Raw genomic sequence first — 24720 nt, 5'->3', positions numbered from 1 at the left:
CACACGTGAGTACAGCCCACACATTTTTGTAAATTTTTAATTATATCTTTTCAATGTAAAGTAGTGAGTGCTTGTATAACAGTGTAAATTCACTGTCCCTTCAAAATATCTCAACACACAGCCATTAATGTCTAAACCGCTGGCAACAAAAGTGAGAACACAACTAAGTGAAAATGTCCATATTGGGCTCAAAGTGTCAATATCTGTGTGGCCACCATTATTTTCCAGCACTGCCTTAAACCTCTTTGGAATGGAGTTCACCAGAGCTTCACAGGTTGCCACTGGAGTCTTCTTCCACTCCTCCATGACGACATCACGGAGCTGATGGATGTTACAGAACTTTCATTCCTCCACCTTCCATTTGAGGATGCTCCACAGATGCTCAATAGGGTTTAGGTCTGGAGACATGCTTGGCCAATCCATCACCTTTACCTTCAGCTTCTATAGCAAGGCAGTGGTCGTCTTGGAGGTGTGTTTGGGGTCGTTATGTTGGAATACCGCCCTGCGGCCCAGTCTCTGAAAGGAGGGGATCATGTTCTGCTTCAGTATGTTACAGTACATGTTGGCATTCATGGTTCCTTCAATGAACTGTAGCTACCCAGTGCCAGAAGCACTCATGCAGCCCCAAGACCATGACACTCCCACCACCATGCTTGATTTCAGGGAAGACACACTTGTCTTTGTACTCCTCACGTGGTTGCGGCCACACACGCTTGACACAATCTGAACCAAATAAGTTTATCTTGGTCTCATCAGACCACAATATATGGTTCCAGTAATCCATGTCCTTCATCTGCTTGTGTTCAGCAAACTGTTTGCAGGCTTTCTTGTGCATCATCTTTAAAAGAGGCTTCCTTCTGGGATGACAGCCATGCAGACAATTTGATGCAGTGTGCAGCGTTTGGTCTGAGCACTGACAGGCTGACCCTCACCCCTTCAACCTCTGCAACAATGCTAGCAGCACTCATACATCCATTTCCCAAAGACAACCTTTGGATATGACGCTGAGCACGTGCACTCAACTTCTTTGGTCGATCATGGCGAGGCCTGTTCTGAGTGGAACCTGTCCTGTTAAACCGCTGTATGGTCTCGGCCACCGTGCTGCAGCTCAGTTTCAGGGTCTTGCCAATCTTCTTATAGCCTAGGCCATCTCTATGTAGACCAACAATTCTTTTTTTCAGATCCTCAGAGAGTTCATGAGGTGCCATGTTGAACTTCCAGTGACCAGTATGAGAGAGTGAGAGCGATAACAGCAAATTTAACACACCTGCTCCCCATTCACACCTGAGACTTTGTAACACTAAGCAGTCACATGACATCAGGGAGCGAAAATGGATAATTGGGCCCAATTTGGACATTTTCACTTAAGGGTGTACTCACTTTTGTTGCCAGCGGTTTAGACATTAATGGCTGTGTTGAGTTATTTTGAGGGGACAGCAAATTTACACTGTTATACAAGCTGTACACTGACTATTTTACATTGTAGCAAAGTGTCATTTCTTCAGTGTTGTCACATGAAAAGATATAATAAAATATTTCCAAAAATGTGAGGGTTGTACTCACTTCAGTGGGATATTGAACTGGATGGACCAGTGTCTTTATTCAACTTTGGCACTTTTCAATTTAAGTAAATCCACCCTTGTGTGTGGTTTTCTTTGCTTATAACAATACTGTGTGTAATATTGACAGCTCATACTGCACGTTTTCCTAATGCATGCAACTTCAATGCTGAAAATGGACACCACACAATTAAAAAGTATACCAGATGATATCATGTTGAAACTGCCAAAACACTAATACAAGGTATTTCTTTTAGACAATACTCATACAATATATTCTCCAGATTAAAATATAGTTGTAAAAAAACTTTACATAATCGTAACTGAGAAGTCCATCAAAGATTCTACATGCTAATGAATCATTTCTATATTTTCCAAAAGGAGCTGCTGCCATCTAGTGGCAGAACTTAAAGTAACAATAGTTCATGTATTTAGTCCAAGAGAACTTTGCCAAAGTCAAATATGTAATTACCATATAGTAAAACATGGTATTCATTATGCAGATTTAAAATGTATGTCAGGGCAGATAAAAAACAAAACCAAAAAAACATGCAGTACACCCCTGCATTATATGCACATTTCTGCCTGTTTTCTCCCTTTAAAGATCCAGTACAGAAAAATATATTTGATCTGCAAGAAATGCACTCTGCACCCAAGCCCTGTTGTGGGCTGTCCTTAGCTAAACTCAGGGGTGTGGAATTTAAAAAAAAAAAAAAAAAACTACTTGGCCAAGGGACTAAATCAGGGCCACAATCTACTTGTCCCTCTTGACAATCTACTTGCTCTTATAATAAAAAGCACAGCTTAAGTTAATGTTAGGGGATAAAAACCGGTACATTGCTTAGTGAAAACAGCACTCAGTTAACATACTGAGACAGAAGCTGGCACATTGCTGCTCTCTGTAGAGAGCCCTGTGTTGGTAAACAACACAGGGCTCTCTCCTATCATTCGCTCTGCTGATCATCAGGTTCTGGTCATAAATCATTGGCCAGGACCCAGTGATCAGCATTTGCTGGAACAAATGACAGCACAGCCCAGGTGACAGGTAAACATGCCCCCTACCTGGAAAAGCAGGATTGCTGCTAGCCAAGCAGGGATAAATTAAAAAAAAAAACAAAAAACAAAAAAAAAACCTGCCCAGCACCTGGAGCTGCATGTCCTAATTTGCGCATCCCTGTGAAAGGAATGGTGGGCACAGCACTTCCACTCCCCCAGCCACAAACCAAACACAAGGGAAAGTATCTGGACTATCCTCACTAGGGCTCAGGCCAAGGCAGCATTACAGCCTGTCTGTCACCTGGTCACCATATGCATGTGATGGGCGGCAGGTTCTCTGCAGTATACAGTATATGTATACAGTATACCTAATCTACAGATCCAATGAAACAAGAGTCAGGATCATAGAGCTGGACAGGGGAGAAGGAGCTCAGCATCTAAGAGGAGCATCCCCAGCAGGATTTTTGTAGATGCTACTACTTGAACAGCCTGGGTCCAAAAGAATGAAACAGCTGCAATCCTGCAGTTCAGTGCAATGTGTAAACACAATGTTTCATTCAGACACCCTAGAACTGCAGCTAATCAGTAAGACCTGATACCATCATGAGACAGTGTCATCACTTAGCTGATAGGCTGCAGTTTCAAGGTGTCCAAATGGTCACAGGTTAGGTTTACATAATATACTCAGTGAACATCAGGACAATGGCTGATCTGATAATTTCATTAAATGTCATTTCTCACAACTTGGAGTTCCACCAATGCGCAGCACAGCAGGAGGAAGGCTGGGGTCTTGCACAGTAGTTGATATTCAGTACGTAGTGAATTGAATAGTGTTACTCAGCATTACAAGGTGAGCATGTTTTGATTACTGAACTGAACTTTCAGAAAACACTGTACTGTTAGAAGCATATTACTTCATTGCACTTGTGGTCAGTGAGAAGAATGTCAAGGTCATTGGTTGCTCACCTGATGGAAGAGAAGTTACATTGGACACACACCAATGGTTCTGCTGAGTGACCATGACATCTATGAAGCTACTGTCATGCAGGAGATCAATCCATCACTACTCAAAGTACCCATATCAACCTCTGAAGGAGCCCCAACCGGGGTCAGTAGGGGGCCCCATGAGATGCCCCTGGTACCTTTTTCATAGGCTTTTTTGAGTTTGGGCAAGGACACAGGGGCCCCATGATCCCCTATTGCCCGGGGGCCCAATGAGTTGTCAGTCCACCCCTGGCCCCAACTATATCCATGCAGCTCTATGCATACATATACTTTATACAGCAAGATGTGAGATGGTTGTGATATAATAAAACAGTAGTAACATTTACCTCAACTGGCCAAAAAACTAAACAATGAAGAAAGATATTTAAATTACCTGTTCTCCTTCTAGACCCATAATCTTTGGAATAGATGGTCCACAGATATCCACATCAAGCAAAGCGATCTGAAAAAAATAAAACATGATTTGGGCATGTACAGTATAAACAATGGAAACAATTCCTCACACATATATGACTCACTGGGGTTTATTTACTAAAGCTGGAGAGTCCAAAATCAGACTCCTTTCTGCATAGAAACCAATCAGCTTCTAACCTCAGCTTGTTCAATGAAGCTTTGGCAATGAAACCTGGAAGCTGATTTGTTTCTATGCAGAAGGGAGTCTGATTTTGGACTCTCCAGCTTTAGTAAATAAACCCCACTGTGTCAGAATGACCACCTGTCTAAAGGCAAGTCAATATTCACTGCTCACTACATGGAATAAAACCTGCATCCCTTCATGGTTTCAAACGCAGTATGGATAAATATCCCACAGTGTCAAGGGGTTTCCCATTGCTTATTAGATCGATTATTAAAAAAACAAACAAACAAAAAAAAAAAAACCACAAGGCAAAAACAGCAGGTCTCCAATGTCTCCCGTAGAATCGGTCACATACCAACATGTATCCAAGTCCTGGATTTCATCACCTGAACTTTATCAAAGTTTGACTCCATTGAGATTATAAAGAACATTTTGACTTACCTTTAGGCCTAATTCACAAGGGCATACCTATCTGTGCACTGTGCGAAGGGCTGTCTGTGTCACCATGGAGTGCACAGTGTTCCATGCATCCATGTGCTGACAGTTTTATTCGGGTCTACTGGGACGCTGCCACCGGTCCCAATGTGACAAATGTGCATTTGCAAACACAGACAATAGTGTTGATTTACTAAAACTGGAGAGTGCAAAATATGATGCATTTCTGCAAAGAGACCAATCAGCTTCCAGTTTTTGTGAAAGCTGAAAGCGGAGTTCCAGTTGAAAAAAAAATAAAAGTCAGTAGCTACAAAAACTGCAGCTGCTGACTTTTAAAATACAGTCACTGACCTGTCCCACGATCCAGCGATGTCTTCACTACGGCTGGTTTCACCGGCTGTCTTCTCTTCCTGGCATCAGTATCTTCAGTGTGGGCACCCGGCTGTGACAATTTGCGGCTTCACAGCTGGGTGCCCACTGCACATGCGCGAGAAGCGCTGCACTTTGTGAATGTCCCCGTAGTCTTCTGGGACCGGTCATGTGTCCCAAAGGCGATCACAGTGGAAATGGGAGCGGGTACCTGTCAAATTTGGGTTACTGCTCCCCCCTCCGCTCCCCAAAAGGTGCCAATCCTTAATGGGGAGTGGGGGACAAAGACTTAAAGCGGAACGTCCCCTTTTGGGTGGAGCTCCACTTTAAATTAGACAAGCTGAAGTTAGAAGCCGATTGGTTACCATGCACAGCTGCACCAGATTTTGCCCTCTCCAGTTTTAGTAAATTAACCCCAGTGTATGTTCAGGGGCACCCACCCACACGGCTGTCAAACTAGAATCAACAGCTGTGTCCCAATAGACATGAATGGGTCTGCCTGCGCATGGATACATGAACACTTGTGCATCTCACACAGGCAAAGACAGCCATTTGCACGGGTTTATGGATGGGTACGCCTGTGCAAATGAGGCCTTACACAGGTTGCTATTGTGATCCAGGGAGCTCTAGCCTAGTAGGTGATGGGATTTCACCTGGAGTACTAAGTGATACACGTTGGCATATTTATTTCTATTAAAGATTGCACATAGGGATACATACTATTGTTTCAGGTGTTATATTGTTTGATTTTCACTTTTTTTTTTTTTTACACATTATTATGTGTGCTGTCTATAATTATTTGCTGCTCTCTGAATATCTCCAGTTAAAGTGTGCAACACATGTTTAAGGTATTTATGTACACTGAATACAGTAACGCAGGGTTACTATAATGTATATATTTGTAAACTGTGTTTTATTTATTATTACTTCAACTGAAATTTCAACAATAAAACCTGTAGTCCATCAATCTCACCCTCTTATATAGTTACATAATTTCCCATCTAGCACAACCAACAGAAAAAATAACAGAACATATAAAACCTCCACATACAGAACTCTATACCCAAATTCCTTCCTGATCCACTGAAGGCAATTTGATACTTGTGGAATTAATCTTTGGTGATTTTACCTTTAAATATTAATATCCAGTTATATTTTGTGCATTTAGGAATGCAATCAGTTATTTTTTTTAAAACAATCCACTTAGCTGGTCAGAACTATTTCTTGAGGGAGTCTATTCTACATTTTCACAAAACTCTTAGGCCTGGTTCACACCTATGTACTTTTTAGTGGTTTTGCAGAAATGCACTACAGTCCCTTTAATACGGTTTCCTATGAGACACGTTTATAAAGATGCAGTGGCTGAAAATGCATAGATGTGAAGGGTCAGGGACTTTTTTTTCCCCCCGCAGCAGATTGCAACAGGTGTGAGCCAGATCTTACTGTGAAGAAGCCGTTCTGTTTGTGACGGTTAAATCTCTTTTCCTCCAGATGTAAAAAGTGCTCCTTGTAACTTGTTCTTAAAGTGAAGAATTTTGCAGCAAGTATACTATATGAACCACTTCTGTATTCATACATGGAGCTCATATCCCCCCTCAGTCGCTTTGAGAGTATACATTTATTTCACCTCATCTTTCCTCATAGCCGAGGTCCTTCATGACTCTTATCAGTTTAGTTACCCTTCTTTGTGTTTTCTCCAATTCCCCAATATTCTTCTTGTGGACTTACCCATTGGTGGATGCAAGCTTAAAGAACATGTAAACCCAACATTTCATATTCCTGATATGTTCCTGCTGTACCATGTACTTGTATGAAAAAGCATCCAGTTCTCTTTGTATTGCTTCCTTTGTGTGAAATCCCTGGTGTTCCCACCAGTCCCTCTGCTTTCCTATTAAAAACTGATTACACTAGGCAGGAGAGCACAGCGTGGTCTGTTCTCTAGCTGTGCTGGAAACTCAGACTGCTCTCCTCCAATGGTCAGGCTTGTCGCAACACTCCCCTCCCCCCTTCTTGCACAACCTTTCACTGGGAAGATTGGTGAGCTACTGTTTCTCCTCCCCTAGCTCTTCATCAGCTGAATTTTTTTTTTTTTGAAAAAAAAAAAAAAGAGAAAAAAAATAAAAAAGGAAGGTGTATATTGTGTATTTTTATATCTATACAAAACTGTTTTGCCTTTCATTTCTACGTTAAACTGAATGGGTTGTTTTACAAGGTGAGGGTTTACAATCACTCTAAATGAATGTCTCATAAAAAAAAAAAGGTACAAGTATTTTCTTTAGAGAAGCACTTGCTGCCTAGCTTCTGGAATATGTTCATGTCTGGATGAGAGTTGTCTAAGACCCAAGACTCTGTTGATTGGGGGTAGGCTGCAGAATGTAATAGCCCAACAGGAGAGCATTCCTCTACTGCACTGTTAGTGTATGCGTGGATAGAGGAATCGGTTACTTTTTTTTTCTGTTCAGGTTGTAGGCTGGAAAAAAAAAAAAAACTAGATCAGTGTATGGCCAGCTCACCTGTTCCAAAACAACTATGTAGAGACTCCATCATAAGATCAAATTGATCTGATTAGGTTGTGTGCACTGAAGATTTCACTAGAAGGCAAGAATCCAGTGGATTCTTGTGGTTGGATATATAGAGGAGTGCGGACATCTGCGACCACTGTCAGTCTGCCATTGCTGTGTACAGGCGAAGTGGCCATAACTGTCCACATCCACCTGTACCGTACATCCAGCTGCAGGATTCTTGCCCTACACTTTTTTGCCAAGTGAATGAGGTCCAACTGTAGGAATACAAAGTTACACATAAATTAAAAAAAAAAAAAAAAATCTTCTGGTTCAGTTTCTATTTGCAGTGTGTAAAATGATATTAGCCTATTAAACATAAAGTAGGTTTTATGGTGTCAGAGAAAGTTCACTGTAAACTTAGCAGCTGTACTAAAATACCTGCCTTTTCCAACATAAGGAAAACAAAAGGAACGAAAGCCAATAGAAACCCTTTTCCAGCATGAAATGTCATTAGTCAGTCTTGATCCAAGCTGAACAGTTACCATTTGGCAAAACTCAGTCTTTTGTAAATGGAACGGATGTTATAATTGACTTAGTTCAACAAATTTAGACACCTGCAGTTACACCTCATCAAATGTGCATTACAGGAAACCTTTAGAAACTTAATAAAAGGGCATCAACCCAGTTAGTCTGTCCTCGTGTTACACAGTATAGTACATAATAGGAAACATAGAAATTGGGAGTGGTAGGATTTGGTTCAAAAATACCTTCATTACTCTGCTTATATCAGAGAAATTGTTCAGGCAGTTAGATTATAAAATAAATATAAAAACAAGCCTGTGTGTTCCAAAAATTCATTTTGAAAGTTTGAATGATGCAAAAAATGTTAACCCAATCTTTGTGAAGGAACAAATAAACCTGTCACAAACCTAGACAAATGAAACAAGAGAAAAAAAAACTAAAATGTCAGAATGATCAGTAGAACAAGAAATAGCAGATGTTGAATTCACATGCAAATCTTAACTTTTGTTGAGAGATTTGAGCTAGGTCTTTCCCCTCTTACCCTCCAAGCCTCCTTACTGGTTATTCGAAGTGAAGGACAGTGACTACAAGGACTGGTTCACACCTATGCAGGTGCATTAGTGCATGCTTTCTTTTGAATCTGCTCCCATATGAACTATAATTGAGCAAGCACCTTTCTTTTAAAGTACTCCACCAAAACATATGGTACTTTATTACCATGTATTCAGGTGCGCTAAAACACGATACTTTGCAAGGTGCACTGGAGTGCCTTTAAGAATGAATGGCGCTGCAGGACAACTACAATAAGGACACAAGTTTTGTGTGCTGCAGGAATGCGCATGGTTTTGCGTAATTCTCCCTCAGCCCACAGATGTGAATGGAGTGTTAGTTTGAGTCAAAGACTATTTTTGTTATTCAGAAGCAGGGGTCATCTCTATAATCTACTGATTATTTTGACACTGAGTTTTCATGGATGACAGCTTCTGTTTTTGTTTCACATTTAAGCCCTAGTTCACACTGATGAGGTACAATTTCTATGCGATTTTAGGAGTGATTTTGTTTCGCACTGAAATTGCGTTGCATTTGAACACGTATGTGTTTTCACTGCTGTTTCCCTTCAAGTCTATAGGGCTCAAAATTGAACCACATCATACCAAACATGCACAGGACCCTTTTGGGGGGGGGGGAATAAATAAAAAAAATAAAATCGCATTGCATTTGGAATGCATAGGTGTGAATGACCTTCATAGAAAGCCAATGTATCTCTCTTGGCATGTGAATCGGTGTGTACAAGTGCTTAATTAGAAGACTTAGTTTTTATTAACAGGTGTAGGAAATGTTTATTGAACAAACATCTAAAAATTTACCCAATCACTCTCCACAGCACGTAACAGTGATAAAAAAAAAAAATACTGTTGTTGCTGCGCATGAAAAATGTACTTAATCACGAGTGTGTATGTGCTACTGGAAGAAGGTGGATTATATCAGACAGGATCAGTTTTTTTTTTTTACAGCACATTCAACTGTCAACTGCGCTGGTTCACACTATTTAGAAACACTTTACACACATTTGTGCACCAAGGTAAATGCACCTGCAACACACTAATTCTTCTTAGTCTGCAAAAAAAAAAAACCCAACTGTTTTCTAGTTAAAAGTCACAGTTGTCTGTTTTCATATAAACAGAATCCACAAGGGCAGCTTTAGCCTCCATGCACACTGGGCATTTTAATAACACTGGTAATGTTAGCTGTGTAAATTCACATTAAAAACATGAGTTTTTCAGCATTTTTGCACTAGCGTTTGGCTGTGTTTTTTCGTATTTGTGGTTTTTTAGATATTTTTTTTCTCCAAAAATGCTGGTTTGCCACGATTTACTGCATTTTTCAGCGTTAAAGCATTTTTACAGCTAAAAAACTCCTATAGAAACCCACTAGTTCTGGGGTTTTTTTCCCAGTCAAAAAATATCCCTGCCAAAAAACGTTGATTACAGTCTGTGTGCATGGACACATAGGATAACATGCTGGGGAGTTTACTGGCTGTAGAAAAAAAAAACAGCAAAAACCAAAAACAGCAGCTGTAAAAACATTCAGTGTGCATGAGGACTTATGATTCACCACTAAAACTCTGTCTTAGTCCTGAATCTTAGCTCAAAAAAACAAAAAAACCACCCACACACAAACTGGACATTTCAGTACAATTGCCAGTGACTAGTTCACCTATAGCTTTATTGATGCTCCACTGTCTAAAACATAAGGCTTGATTTACTAAAAGTAAATATACAGTGCATGGCAAGTGTATTTGCTTTATATCCGAGGGGAAGCTCTGACATGAGACAAAGCTCTGCTGATTTCTTTCATCCAATCATGTGTAAGCAAAATGCTATTTTTTTTTCCTTGCATGTTCCCCTCAGATCTAGAGCAACTGCACAGCTTATTTGCCTTTAGTAAATCAACACCAATGTGTTCTAAGGCTATTCTGGCAATATGGTTTGGTTATTTAAAAAAAAAACAAAAAAAAAAAACAAACAAACAAACTTAAAGAGACTAAAGAAACAATGTAAATTTGGGATGAGTTTGTATGTTTGTGCTCTGTATTTCCAAATTACCATTAGAGGCAATCATAGCATGTCCTAATAATTCCCCTCCCCCTATGAATCTGGCAAGCATCCCTTGAGCTTCCTACATTACCGCCAAGTTTTCTACAGGAAAGGCCTCCACCTTCCCATTAAGAAAAAAAAAAACACTCAAACACAACAGGGAAAGAATGTCCTCCATAAAAAGCCACACAGACGGTTTATAGTATGTTGCAGAGCTATTTGGCACTGCCTTGGTAGAGAATTATATTGTCTTGTGTACATAAACACTCATTCTTGTGACCCTTTTACTGTAGTCTGAGTGAGCCTGTGAGTTTTTCCAGGTTCTATATCTGCTATGCACCACAGAAAGAACTGTTCTTTATGACAATCCTAGCTGTCATTATTCACTTAGAGCACAAGGCAACCCTCAGAACACAATATGCAGTATTTAATTGTTTCCAGCTGAGTGTCCATGACAACTATAGAGCATAGAAATCTCTAGGATGGTTAGTCCTACACACTGCATCCATCTATCTATGATTGTTGTTACAGAACTTGAGACGTTTTTCAGGATACTAAGATGGGCAGCACAGTGGCTAAATGGTTAGCACTTCCGCCTGGCAGTACTAGGGTCGTTGGTTCGAATCCCAACCATGGCACCACCTGCCTGGAGTTTGCATGTTCTCCCTGTGCCTGCATGGGTTTCCTCCGGGTACTCCTCCCACACTCCAAAAGACATGCTGGTAGGTGAATTGGCTCCTGTCTAAATTGGCCCTAGTATGTGTATGTATGAATGTGAGTTAGGGATCTTAGATTGTATGCCCCTTGAGGGTTAGGGACTGATGTGAATGTACAAAATATATGTAAAGCGCTGCGTAAATTGACGCTATATAAGTACCTGAAATAAATAAATAAACCCTAGGTTCACACTTACACACATCAAACCCTACTTTGATATCGTGCGACTTACAGTGAAATCGCGCGATTTCAAAGTCGGATGACATGCCGATTTCAGGTGCAATTTGCTACAGATGTCCATGCAAATTGCACCAAAAGTAGTGCATGTACTACTTTAGAAATCGGTGTGGCTCCAACCAAGTCGGAACCGCACTGATATGGCTGCTGTAATTGCAGACAATAGGCTGCGATTTACCAGTCTCATGACATGCAAATCTCTTGCTAATTCGCATCCAGTGTGACTGGGGTCTTATGCGGATTTCAGTGCATTGTCCAGTTTGCAAAAACGCACTATAGTCCATTTAACATGATTTCCTATGGATCTAGTTCACATCTGTGCCTTTTGAGCCAGTGCATTATTTTTGGAAAGGGTCAGGGACCTTTTTCCTGCAGCAGATTGCATTTTGAGTGTAATAGACTTAATGGACTGTTGTATTTTTGCCTCAATTTTTTTTTTTTTTTTACCAAAAGAAAAGCATGACAGTTCTGTTCATGTAGTGCCCCTTTGATGCCACTTTACACTCTTGGGCACTCAAGTAGCATTAACCTCCCTGGCGGTATTCCCGAGTGTAGCTCGATGTAAACTTTCAGTACCAAAAGCGGTAACCACGAGCTACATTTGGGAATACCCTGCAGCGTTGCTCCGGGATCCCTGTTTTACATACCTTGTCCTGTGCTCCCGCGATGTCCCCCCTGCAGCGTTCCCCAGCCATCTCCTCCGGCCGATGCTGGCATCCGTCTTCCAGGTTCCATTCCCTGTGAGCGTCGGGATGTACGGGGGACGGAACCGGTGGGAAATTCAAAAATTTTAAAAGTGACATTCACTCAATACACTAAAATCACATAGTAAAACATTACTGTATCAAAGCATTTGATATACATTTTGTATCTACTGCTTTGTCCTGTGCCCTGCCTGCATTTTTACTGTTCTTTCTGCCTGGAAACTGAGAAACATCCATGGTGTCCAAAAAGCGTCCCTTTAGGTGAAAAGCGGTTTTAGACCAGCTAGAGAACAGCGATAGTAAATTAGAACCACTTGCAGAATTGAATGATGATTAGTGGGGAAATTCATCATCAGACACTGAAAACGATTTTGCAACTAAGCTCAGTGATGTGCAAACTTGACGCTATATTTCAAATTTCAGTGTTTTTGGTTTGATTACATTATTTAAATTTATTATATTATTTACTATATTATAATTTATGATTTCATGTTTCAAATTTTATCATACCTCGGATGTTTACTAGACTCTTGTTTGGACAGATTTCAGTGAGTTTTTCCTAAAAATTACAGGCAATAAAAACAACATATTTCCATGCAAAAAAATGTACCGCTTTGAGCATAGAAATACTGATATAATCATACCACTAGGGAGGTTAAAGTAGCCTTTGTATGACCAAAGCTGCAAGGTAGGGTTAATGGCTAGGGTTAGGGATAAAGATAGGGTTAGAGGTAATTGTTAGGGATGAACCACTAATCCTAACAATTACTGCTAACCCTAACATTTAACCCTAACCCTAGCCATTAACCCTACCATACAACTGTGGTCACTACTTTGATCTGACTTGAGTGCCAGAGAGTGTAAAGTCGCACTACATGCACAGAACTGTCATACTGTTCTATTAGCGAAAAAATAAAGCAAAAAAACGTTCTGGATAGGAAGCAATTATCTTTCAGGGTTTTTTTGTCAAAGCTTAAATTGAATAAGCTGAAGTTAGAAGATGATTGGCTACCATGCACAGTAGCAACAGATTTTGCACTCTTCAGTTTTAATAAGTTTCTCTATACAGACCATTCTTATCAAGTTTCAGCATGAAAATATGTAATAAAAGTAAATGGACTCCACCTATCAGTTTCCACACAGTTGAAACCTTTGTAAGTCTGGGTTCACACTGATACAGTCCGGAATTTGCAGCATTTTCTGGGTGAATTTTGCACAGCATCAGAATCGCACCCAGTTCATGCGAACCGCTGCCGGTGTGTATGTTAACAACACCCCGAAATCGGTCCACAAAACGCAGTGTGTTGTGCAGAATCGAATCACATAGGTGTGAATACCCATGCGATCCAATTCTAATGCGGACCAAAAAAGGGTCCTGCACCTTTTTGGTGCGGGTGCGGTGCGATTAGAGCCATACAAAATGTATGGCTCCAATCACACTGCACACAAATTGCATGTGATTTGCACAGGAATGCGGTGTGGTTCCTGTGCGAATCATAAACGATGTACCGCACCATATACAGTTGTGTTCAAAATAATAGCAGTGTGTTGAAAAAAAGTGAATAGAGCTCAAAATCCTTCTAATAGCTTTTATTTCCATACACACAAATGCATTGGGAACATTACACATTCTATTCCAAATCAAAACATGAAGAAAAATATCAAATTTGTGTTGTTCCTCTAAACAAATTGAAGAAAAGTGAATATTAGACTGTTCAAAAAAAATCGCAGTGTTTGTATTCTTCTTTACAAACTCAAACATTCACTGTATAAACTGAAAAATGTTTGAAGATTTTGCTTTCCTTTGAATCACTTAATTAATATTTAGTTGTATAACCACTGTTTCTGACAACTGCTGTACATCTGTATTGCATGGAGTCAACCAACTTCTGGCACCTGTGAACAGGTATTCCAGCCCAGGATGATTGGGCTACATTCCACAGTTCTTCTCTATTTCTTGGTTTTGCCTCAGAAACTGCATTTTTGATGTCATCCCACAAGTTTTCTATTGGATTAAGATCCGGGGATTGGGCTGGCCACTCCATAACGTCAATCTTGTTGGTCTGGAACCAAGATGTTGCACGTTTACTGGTGTGTTTAGGGCCATTGTCTTGTTGGAACACCCATTTCAAGGGCATTTCCTCTTCAGCATAAGGCAGCATGACCTCCTCAAGTATTCTGATGTATTCAAACTGATCCATGATCCCTGGTATGCGATAAATAGGCCCAACACCGTAGTATGAGAAACATCCCCATAACATGATGCTTGCGCAACCACGCTTCACTGTCTTCACAGTGTACTGTGACTTGAATTCAGTGTTTGGGGGTCGTCTGACAAACTGTCTCCGGCCACTAGACTGAAAAAGAACAATCTTACTTTCATTGGTCTACAAAATGTTGCGCCATTTCTCTTTAGGCCAGTCAATGTGCTCTTTGGCAAATTGTAACCTCTTCAGCACGTCTTTTTTTTCAACAGTGGGACTTTGCGGGGGCTTCTTGCAGATAGCTTGGCTTCACATAGGCGTCTTCTCATTGTAACAGTACTCACAGGTAACTTTACACCTTCTTTGATCTTCCTGGAGCTGATTGTTGGCGGAGTCCTTGCCATTTTGGCTATTCTTCTATCCATTTGAATGGTAGTTTTTCACTTTCTTCCACGTCTTTCAGGTTTTGGTTGCCATTTTAAAGCATTTGCGATCATTTTAGCTGAGCAGCCTATCATTTTCTGCACTTCTTTATATGTTTTCCCCTCTCCAATCAACTTTTTAATCAAGGTACGCTGTTCTAAACAATGTCTGGAAGGACCCATTTTCCCTTAGAATTCCAGAGAAATGCACAGTAACCAGCATGTACAACATTTGCTGCCTTCCTTCCTTAAATAAGGGCAATAATTGCCACCTGTTTTTCAAAGAATGAATGACCTCACTAAGAGAACTCCACACTGCTATTAGTTTGCCCCTTTCAATTAGTGATTCAATTACACAGAAACAGCAGCATGCATGTCATGACTGTTGGGTCTGTTGGATTTCTATTACTCTACTACACCTGCTAGTAAATTAGCAGTGTGTACCTTATCCACTCACAGACTAAAGGGCAGTTTAATATCTTCATTTTGATGGTACAATTGATACTAGGCTGAAGGAGTTTTTAATTACAGATCATCCACTAACTCCCCTTTGTTATTGGCCCCTGAAGATGCACAAGACTTCAAGATCCTCCAGGTTGCCCGATTATTTCTCGGCCAAAGTCAATAGCCTAGTACACACAAGTTGTTTTTCTGTTCAAACCAGCGGGCTGAAAAAAAAAAAAAAGCCTGACAGCTCAGGAGGAACTGCTTTACAAACTATCCAATGTTCATACAGCAATCTCCCCCGCTGTGCTACTGTGTTCTGACAGGGGTGACGACCCCACTAGAAGCATCCAGTCAGCTCTCAGCCATTGGCTGAGAGTGTTGATTGGGAGCTGAATGGCAGATCTCTTTCGGTCATGCTCTTTGGACAGAAGCCGAACTGTGTCGGGCCGGCTAAACTACACATAGGCCTAATGTCGACCAGTTTCTATTGAACCGACCGATGCTGGACGACATTTGGCACGTGTACTAGGCTTATCTTCCAACCAGTGGTCTTTTTTTGGACCAACTGCTATGAGCAAAAGTGGCAGGTATGTGGACCCTTCTTTTAGACACCACAAACATTTTGATCATTTAGCACGTATTGACAATTTAAGGGCCGACTGCTTTTTATGCAGCATAGCCTTCAACTGTTTATGTATGTCAATACCGCATGAAGATGGTCTGGGGGTGATAAGAGTTTTGACAGAGATACATCTTCCTGCCAGCCTAGATGAATCTGCCCTGCAGCTTCTGGAGATAATTTTGACACTAATTTTTTTTGCTTTTGATAATCAATTCTCAGCCATGGGCTTGAACGTAGCACCCAGCTATGCCAATCTGTACATGGCCCATTCTGAGAAATGTCTTGTTTATAACAACCATTTCTTTGTATAGCATCTACATCTGTGTTGCTACAGCGTATTGATGATGTGTTTTATATAGCATGGATCTGAAGTAGAGCGTCTTTAATTTATGAAATAACAAAATGTTTACAGCCCTCTGTGATCTTATCGAGTCAAAATGTGATTTATTTGATTAAGTGCCCTTGTGGATTGGGGTATGTAGTGGACAAAACCAGCAGAGAAGTGAGATTCTGCATAAGTGAACACAATGGTGATACTAGGACAGAAAATCTTTTGCCTTCTGTGGCTAAACACTTCTGGGAAGCAGGTAACCACTTCTCCTAATTGCGCTTTTTAGTGGCTGAAGAGGCTAAATGACACAGGAGGGACAGTGATTTTAACCATTACAAAGGGAACTGTAAGAGTGACATACAAATTAAATATTTGGCCCCAAAAAAGATGAATGAAGATGGGGACCTATTGGTTTTTACGTGATGTATATCCATCATGCTATTTTCTGATCCCTTCAGTGTAAGTTGGTTAGGTCTTGCCTTTTTTGTACAAATCACCACACATGCTGTTCCAAGATTCTGATGTGGTTTCCAGATACAGATAGGAACTGTTATTCATATTGAATGTGAGTTTTAACTTGGCTGTTTAAATACATCTTTTAACTGATTTACGCTATTGGGAGCACTTTCCTCTCTTTGTTTCTTTGTGGCCTTTATGCGAGGCTGGGGAATAAGTCAAACCATAGGATCCTTGTATCAATATGCTGGTTCACATGCTGCCTAAGCTTTTATGACCACTCTGACAATGGGGGTCATTGTCTTCTGGTAAGCGCCCACTCGTTACACACTGGTGGTATGGATTTCACTATAGAGCTTGTTTGGACGGTTTTCGTTTTTTCTTTGAACTTTATTTACACTGGGACTTTAGGGCTTTATTATTCATTCTATAGCTATTTCAGCATTAACCACTGTTTTTGGTATTGTATAGACTATGGATCGGATTTCTACAGTATTTTAGCACAGTTTACTTGTGTTTTTGCATGCGATTCAAAACTTTACACTTTGAATGCACTTTATTCGTTGATTTTTTCACCCATTGATATATAAAAATAGTTGTGGTTTTTTTTGTTTTTTTGGATTAGCGTGGCACTCGTTTTATACATTATGTAAAAAGGTGAACATAGCCTTTAATAAAGATTTACTTAAGCCAGCCATACAAGGTTCAAATTACAGCCTGTTGAGCAGGAACTGGCCAAGATTGAAACCATGTATGGGCAAACTGAACATACCCAAGTGATCAAATCGATAAACTTTGGTACAACCAGCCTGCCGGATTTCACATGCGATTATTGCTAGTGGCTATTATAGCTGTTAGCAATAATCACTGTGTTCTCCTGGAGATGATGGCTTCCCCCACTGGGAGAACACAATGTCTCCACTGTCTGTGTTGATGGGGGAATCGGGCAACTTTCCTTCCTGCAACATGTGGTGCAGGAAAGAAATGCACTCTGTCTGTGGCCTGCCTTAGTTGTAACAATTCCACTGGAAATAACAGCTCCTGGGAAAGGATGCTTGACCATGTACATGTTATCTGCCTGTAATCTACAGAAGGTCTCAGGACTGATTTCCAGGCATACCCTGCACCTATGAAATCATGTAGACCAGACAGTCTAATAAAAGGAAAAAAAAAAAATAAAAAAAAACATACAGTACGTTGCAACCCTACCTCCCCCAACACATCCCCCGAGCCCCCCCCCCACCTGGAACAAAACATAAAAAAGCTTTCCTCTTACTACTGTATGCTGAAGTTTTTTTCCATAAAGTTCCCACATTTAAAGACTTGACATGTACTCTGGGCAATCACACAAGAGAAACAATGGCTCCTGCTTAGGAAGGAAAATGGTTTACACGCTGAAAAAAAAAACTTTAAGCAAAAGAGGAATTTTCCACACATGCAAACAAAATCCATGTGAAATTCTAGAAAAAAAAAAAAAAAGAAATAAAAAGCAGTTTGCAATTAGTACTTGGTTTATTTTTATCATACACACATTACTGATTCCCAAGTATTTGTAGGAGTTGCTGATGCCATGCTTTGTCCATACACAGGAAGATACTGTGTGCTAACAAATGCATGGAGACCCTGATAGACTTGCAAAAGATCTGAACATTTGAAAAGTATTGTCCTTTTTTTTTTGCTGCTGAAGTTCATTAAAGTGTATATAAGCCCAATAACAAAAATGTAACATATTGCAGCTTACCAGTCCTTTGATGTAGTGGCTGCATTAAAGTATATGTAAACCCTCACCCTGTAAACCAACCCATTCAGCTTAAAATAGAAAAAAAAAAGGTAAAACGTGTGTATAGATAGAAAAACATTATAAAATACATTTTTCAATAATAAATACCTTATGCAGTGGAAAACAGAGAGCTGGGGGAGGAGAAACAGTAGCACATTGAACTTCCCAGTGAATGGCTGTGCAGAGGAGGACATGTGAGCAGAAGTCTGATCATTGGCAAAAAGCACACAGAGTAACCAGCACAGCCAGAAAACTAATAAAAACGGGGATATCCTCCTGCGCTCTTATGTATAAGCTTGAAAATAACTAGAGAGCAGTCAGCATCTAGTCCTATACCAACAGATGCAGTAAAAGATAAAATTATAATTGATGCAGCGCTTAGTATAAACAACAGTAATAAGTGACATAAGGTGTAAAAAAAAAAATATAAAACAGTCCTATAAGCGGACCAGTACTGGTGATAAAATAACAATCGTGACCACAATCCTCATGGGGATATTTAAAATAGCGACCCCTTGTACCCGGATTGGGACACAGTCCAACAACAGGTAAATCCCTGCAGAGGGATCAAAGACGTGCACCGTGCAAATAATAAACACATTAAAAATACATATGATAACGGTGTCATAAATCCATTAATCTGTGCTGCAATCTTCCTGATCGTGAAAGATGTGGGTAACAGCACACCATCAATGTGATCCCAAAATGGCTGCAATGGCCTCTCACCTCCACTTCCCAACCCTGCAGGGTCACAAAGCTTAAATGGATCCCCTATGGATCCCTCAGAATAACTGCTCCTTGTAATCAGGTGGTGCAGGCAGATATCATGGGATCAATGTTCCACTGGACCGGTCAGCAGGTAAATAGGTACTCTCATAGAACTCATAGCTCATATGCCCATAAAATGAGAATCTCCATAGTGTAACACACAGATTAATGGACTTATGACACCGTTATCATATGTATTTTTAATGTGTTTATTATTTGCAAGGTGTATATGTCTTTGATCCCTCTGCAGGGATTCACCTGTTGTTGGAACGTGTCCCAATCCGGGGACCAGGGGTTACTATTTTAAATTTACCCATGTGGATTGGGGTCACCTTTGTTATTTTATCACCAGTACTGGTCCGCTTATAGGACCGTTTATATATGTTTTTTACACCTTATGTCACTTATTAAGTGTTCTTGCATGGCAAGACCACTTACTGTTATCTCACATATATATTCTTATTATTATAGCCAAATTTACCACCCTAACTCCTCCCACAGTTTTTACACTACATAGACAGTAATATACCGAAACGTGCGGATTGTTCCCGATTGGTGTGCTATTACTTTGTGGAACGTTTTGCCGAATGGTTCACGAAATATCGGCGTTTTTGTGGTGAAATTGGTCCCATAGGAATGAATGGCGGAATGTTCAAAACTAGAGTGGGAGCTGACAAAAGCTAAAGTTTGAGCAGAAAAATCAGGACATGATTTCTAAACTGCCATCACTCCCTCATTTTCAAGCCCACCTACACAAATCTTATATCAAAACATTCAGCTATCCCTGCTGCCACTAAAAATGTCCACAGCTAAGCCACAGTCCTGATAGTTTTCACAATATGACCATTTGTTTGCAACTCACGCCACCCGTTGACATTCATTGAAACTCCACTCTAGCCACCTCAAATTTGAAGGGCAATTTCTAAACTGCGACTGTGCCTTTATTTTTAATATTTCAGAGACATACTATGCATCAAAATGTAGGTCTGGGTCTTGTGATTCTCACAATATAAAGCTCTTCGCTGTAGGATTTATAATTTGTAAACTACAACCATTTGAACATGGCAACCGCCAGTGAAGTGAGCAGGTTGGAGCAGTTTGTTTTTAACCGCTCTTCTCTGCCCTTGCTGTAGAATGAGTTGCCATAGGAACACAGGTGCGTGAGCAGGCAGCAGAGTGACAAGCCACTCCACCCAGTTACTCCGCCCACTCCAGTTGTAGACTACTGGTGGAGGCAAGAACACATCACACAATTTCTCCAGAAATTGTAGTTTTTCTAGTTACTGTTGTTTATACTAAGCGCTGCATCAATTATAATTTCATCTTTTACAGCCAGAAAACCGATCACGCTCTGCTTTTGTGCCTAGTGTGGTCAGTTTTTAATAGGAAAGCAGAGGGACTGGCAGGAACACCAGGTGTTTAACACAAAAGGAAGCAAAAGAGAACAGGATACTTTTTCATACAACTGCATGGTACAGCAGGCACATATCAGGACCATGAAATGTTGGGTTTACAGTATCTTTAAAATTGTTTTTTTTTTAGGATCACCCTTTCCCCCACCCACTTTATTTTCATCCAATAATCCTGCCAATAAAACATTTACAGTTATATTTACCACACAACGCAGTACTCCCCCTAAAAATGTTTATTCATTGGTTTGTTTCTTTAGAAAGATGACACTTTGTTTGCTCAGATTTCATCCAGGGTTTGAATCTACTTCCTGGAAGCATATATTGATTCGGAGACAACACAATTTAGCGTATCTGTGCTATTTTTAGTTGTGTTCACAAATATGTAACACAAATCAGCCCCTTGCTGCAGCCTCTCACTAATGCTGCAGTCTAAGAGACCACTGGGAGAGAAGAGACTGAGGAAATGCTTCCTCTCCTGCCGGCAGCAGACCGATGACAGCATAATGACTTGAATGGGGCTCAAACATTGCTTTTTAATGATGATGTCAGGAATGTATTCATGCAGATGTGTAAAGTTACTAAGAGGTTTATCTTCATTCCAATGAGTTCCCAACAAAGTGATGGCCAACAAGGGTTATGAAAACATCTATCTACAGGTTTGTGACAATTATCACAATTAGATTAGACGATAGAAAGAAACTGGATGTAGTAGTATGGCCTCAATCCCACAGCTCTGAATTTTGGAAGCCACTTTGACTTTGCAGAAAGTGGAAGGATGTTATATTCCCTCTGGGGAAATCCAGGATGGAAAATGATCTGAAGGTCATAGTAGATGACAGACTCAGCAATGGCATGCAATACCAAGCTGCAGCAAGCAAAGCTAACAGAATATTAGCATGCATAAAAAAGGGTATTTATTCCAGAGATAAAATGATAATCCTGCCACTTTACAACACTCTGGTTCAACCGCATCTAGAGTATGCCATCCAGTTCTGGTCACCAGTCCTCAGAAAGGATGTGCTAGAACTGGAGAGAGTACAGAGAATGCAACAAAGTTAATAAGGGGCCTCAGTTACGAGCAAAGACTGCACACATTAAACCTATTCTCCCTGGAGAAGAGACAACAGAGAGGAGATATGATAGCAATATACAATTAACTCAATGGTGATCCTATCATACGGAATAAACTATTCTGTCTCAGGGAGTAGAAGAAGACACGGGGCCACTCAGTGAAATTGGAGAAGCAGTTTAGCCTCAAACTGCATACGGAGGTTATTCACAGTCAGGGCGGTAAGGATGTGGAACACACTTCCACAATCGGTGGTATCAGCGGGAAGTTGTTATTATAATACAAGATTTATATAGCGCCAACAGTTTGCTCAGTGTTTTACAATATAAAAAGGAGACAATACAGCAACGATACAGTTCAATACCAGAGAGTTAGGAGGGCCCTGCTCCTTGGAGCTTACAATCTAAAAAGTATTGATAGTTTAAAAAAAAACAAAAAAAAAAAAACAAACCCTTTTTTAGATGGGCATCTTATTGAACACAATATACAGGGATATAGGATATGAATTCTTGACATGAGCATGCACACACCCACACAGGTTGAACTGGATGGACTATTGTCTTTATTCAACCTTACCAACCATGTAACTATTCAACTGTGATGCACAGCAGTCATTGTGTATGCTTTGACATGCTCTTCAAAATATGTTAAAATGTAATTAACATTTTCTCAGGAAACAGGATACCTGTTCAAGATTCAGCAAAATGCTAAAAATCTAAATCTGGGCAAAAGCCAAAAAACTTTCCAGACACAAAAGGAAACAGTGTCAAATATAAGGAGAGGACAGATCCAAGTATAAAACTGGCTTATGAGGAAAACTCCTCCGCCAGCTGATCCAGTATAAGAAAAACTAGGCCAATAAGTTTATGTGTCTGGACCCAAAATTCATGCTCAGGAAATCCTGTAGGCAAGTAAGTATGTGTGTCTCTGCATTTAGTTATTGATAAACTGGGATTCTCAAACTCTAGCTCTATTTGAGCATTCTAATGTGTCATTTACAATGAACAAACTAAACAATAAACTGATTCAAAGTGTTTTTCACCTTTAGCTAGAAAGTAATTTGAAGTAAAAAAGAAAGATTTTTTATTTTGGATAGATGAAGGGAGGGTTATAAACGTTGTCAGTTTATTTTTTGCCATCTGTGTCCCACTGGGGAGATTGCTCTTCACTTCCGGACCCATAGCCCAACAGGAAGTGAGAGATAATCCCTGCAATGCAGGGGAATTTCTTGGAGACCCCCAGGTCACCAGAACTAGTGTCACCATTGGAAGATTTCCCCTCTATTACTTTTCTGGGGACAACCCAAAATGTGGGATTTTCTTTTACTTTCCCTTTCGATGATAATGGTAAAGAGGACAAATAAAGATGGTGAAGCTCCCCAACAGGGGCACAGACCACAATGAAAAGCCAATAGGTGTTCTAACCCATCTCCACTGTGTCCAAAACTAAAAACAAAAACTTTTGTCTTTAGTTATACTTTAACCCTTTTACTGCCAGGGCTACTTTTGTGTTTTTTTGCATACATGTTTAAAAAATATGGTTTTAAACATTTTCTGAAAGCAGACACCCTAGAGAAAAAGAGAGGCAGTTTCAATGTTTTATGTTACACATTATAACCCAAAGGTCTAGGAAATGCAAAGGGTCCGTAAAAAAAAATAAACAAAAGTAAATTTTAGTGCACAAAAATGCAATAAATTACTCTATTTTTTCGTAAAATATAAAATATGAAGTTGCACTGATTAAATAGATACCAAACATGTCAAACCTTAATTTTGCGTGCGCCTGTGAAATGGCGACAAATTTCAGTACCCCCAATGCATTAAAAGCCCTCTACAGGTCATCAATATAGTGTTACGCAGGCGCTCAGGTGCAAGACTTATTCCTCTCATTCTAGTGTGCAAGGTTATATGTAACATGTGTATCACAATAGACATATCGTGTGTAGGCGCCACCGTTGCGCTCGTGTGTTCATAAATAAGCAGTGGGGCCTCAAATTTTTTTGGGTGGATTTTGTGTGATTGGGTGGAACTTTAATTTTTTACAAATTATACTTTTTATTTTTCTTTTACACTTTTCCTTTTATGATAAAGATTTTACATAAATAAAGGCTGACCATTGCAAGCACCCCTGTCAGTGGAAAATGGTTTGTCTCATCCCTGTAACGGATACTTATCTGCAGGAGACTAAAAACAATTCCTGCAGCGTTCACACACAAATCCTTTGTGCAAAAATGAACATAAAAGAAATAAATAACATGTATAACAATAAAACAAGACAACGCTAAAATGGCAGCTGTATGTTGGTTCAATGTTGTTAATGCAGTGCAAGCATGTGTGTGTCTAATGACAGGTACAATAGGAGCAGAAAAAAAAAAAAAAAAAGAAGAAGAGGAGCACTAATTACCTTAACACAAACAGGCTCGGCTCTGGCCACCAACCTGTATATATATATAATAGTAAAAAAAACTCTGATGACAGTGCACACTCAACAACAATGCCAACATGTTTCGATTGGTTACGGCCAATCTTTCTCAAGCAGGAGGTGATGTCACCAGTACAGGGGCAATACTGCAGAGTTTGCACTGTCATCAGAGTTGTTACTATTATATACACAGGCTGGATGCCACTGGCCAGGAGTGAGCCCATACAGCAAGTAGCTGTAACGGGCAGTACAGTGGCTAAATGGTTAGCACTTCCGCCTGGCAGTACTAGGGTCGTTGGTTTGAATCCCAACCATGGCACCACCTGCCTGGAGTTTGCATGTTCTCCCTGTACCTGCGTGGGTTTCCTCCAGGTACTCCGGTTTCCTCCCACACTCCAAAGACATGCTGGTAGGTGAATTAAATCCTGTCTAAATTGGCCCTAGTATGTGTATGTATGAATGTGAATTAGGGACCTTAGATTGTATGCCCTTTGAGGGTTGGGGACTGATGTGAATGTATAATATATATGTAAAAGCTCTGCGTAAATTGACGGCGCTATATAAGT

At 40.2% G+C, this 24720-nt stretch overlaps 1 protein-coding gene across 1 annotated transcript in view; it reads right to left on the bottom strand.

Annotated features, from left to right (window-relative positions):
• Positions 1-24720, bottom strand: part of NUBP1 (NUBP iron-sulfur cluster assembly factor 1, cytosolic) — a 75235-nt gene that overhangs the window by 39194 nt on the left and 11321 nt on the right. Inside the window, exon 4 of the mRNA XM_089678233.1 lies at positions 3934-4002. Within this exon, the coding sequence (XP_089534359.1) occupies positions 3934-4002 (69 nt within the window). The remainder of the gene's footprint in view (positions 1-3933; positions 4003-24720) is intronic.

Source organism: Staurois parvus, unplaced genomic scaffold, assembly GCF_062004578.1.
Source record: "Staurois parvus isolate SC_StPar_1 unplaced genomic scaffold, SC_StPar_1.0 ptg000200l, whole genome shotgun sequence".
NCBI classification, from domain to species: Eukaryota; Metazoa; Chordata; class Amphibia; order Anura; family Ranidae; genus Staurois; species Staurois parvus.
This window is presented reverse-complemented; position numbering and strand designations above follow the sequence as displayed.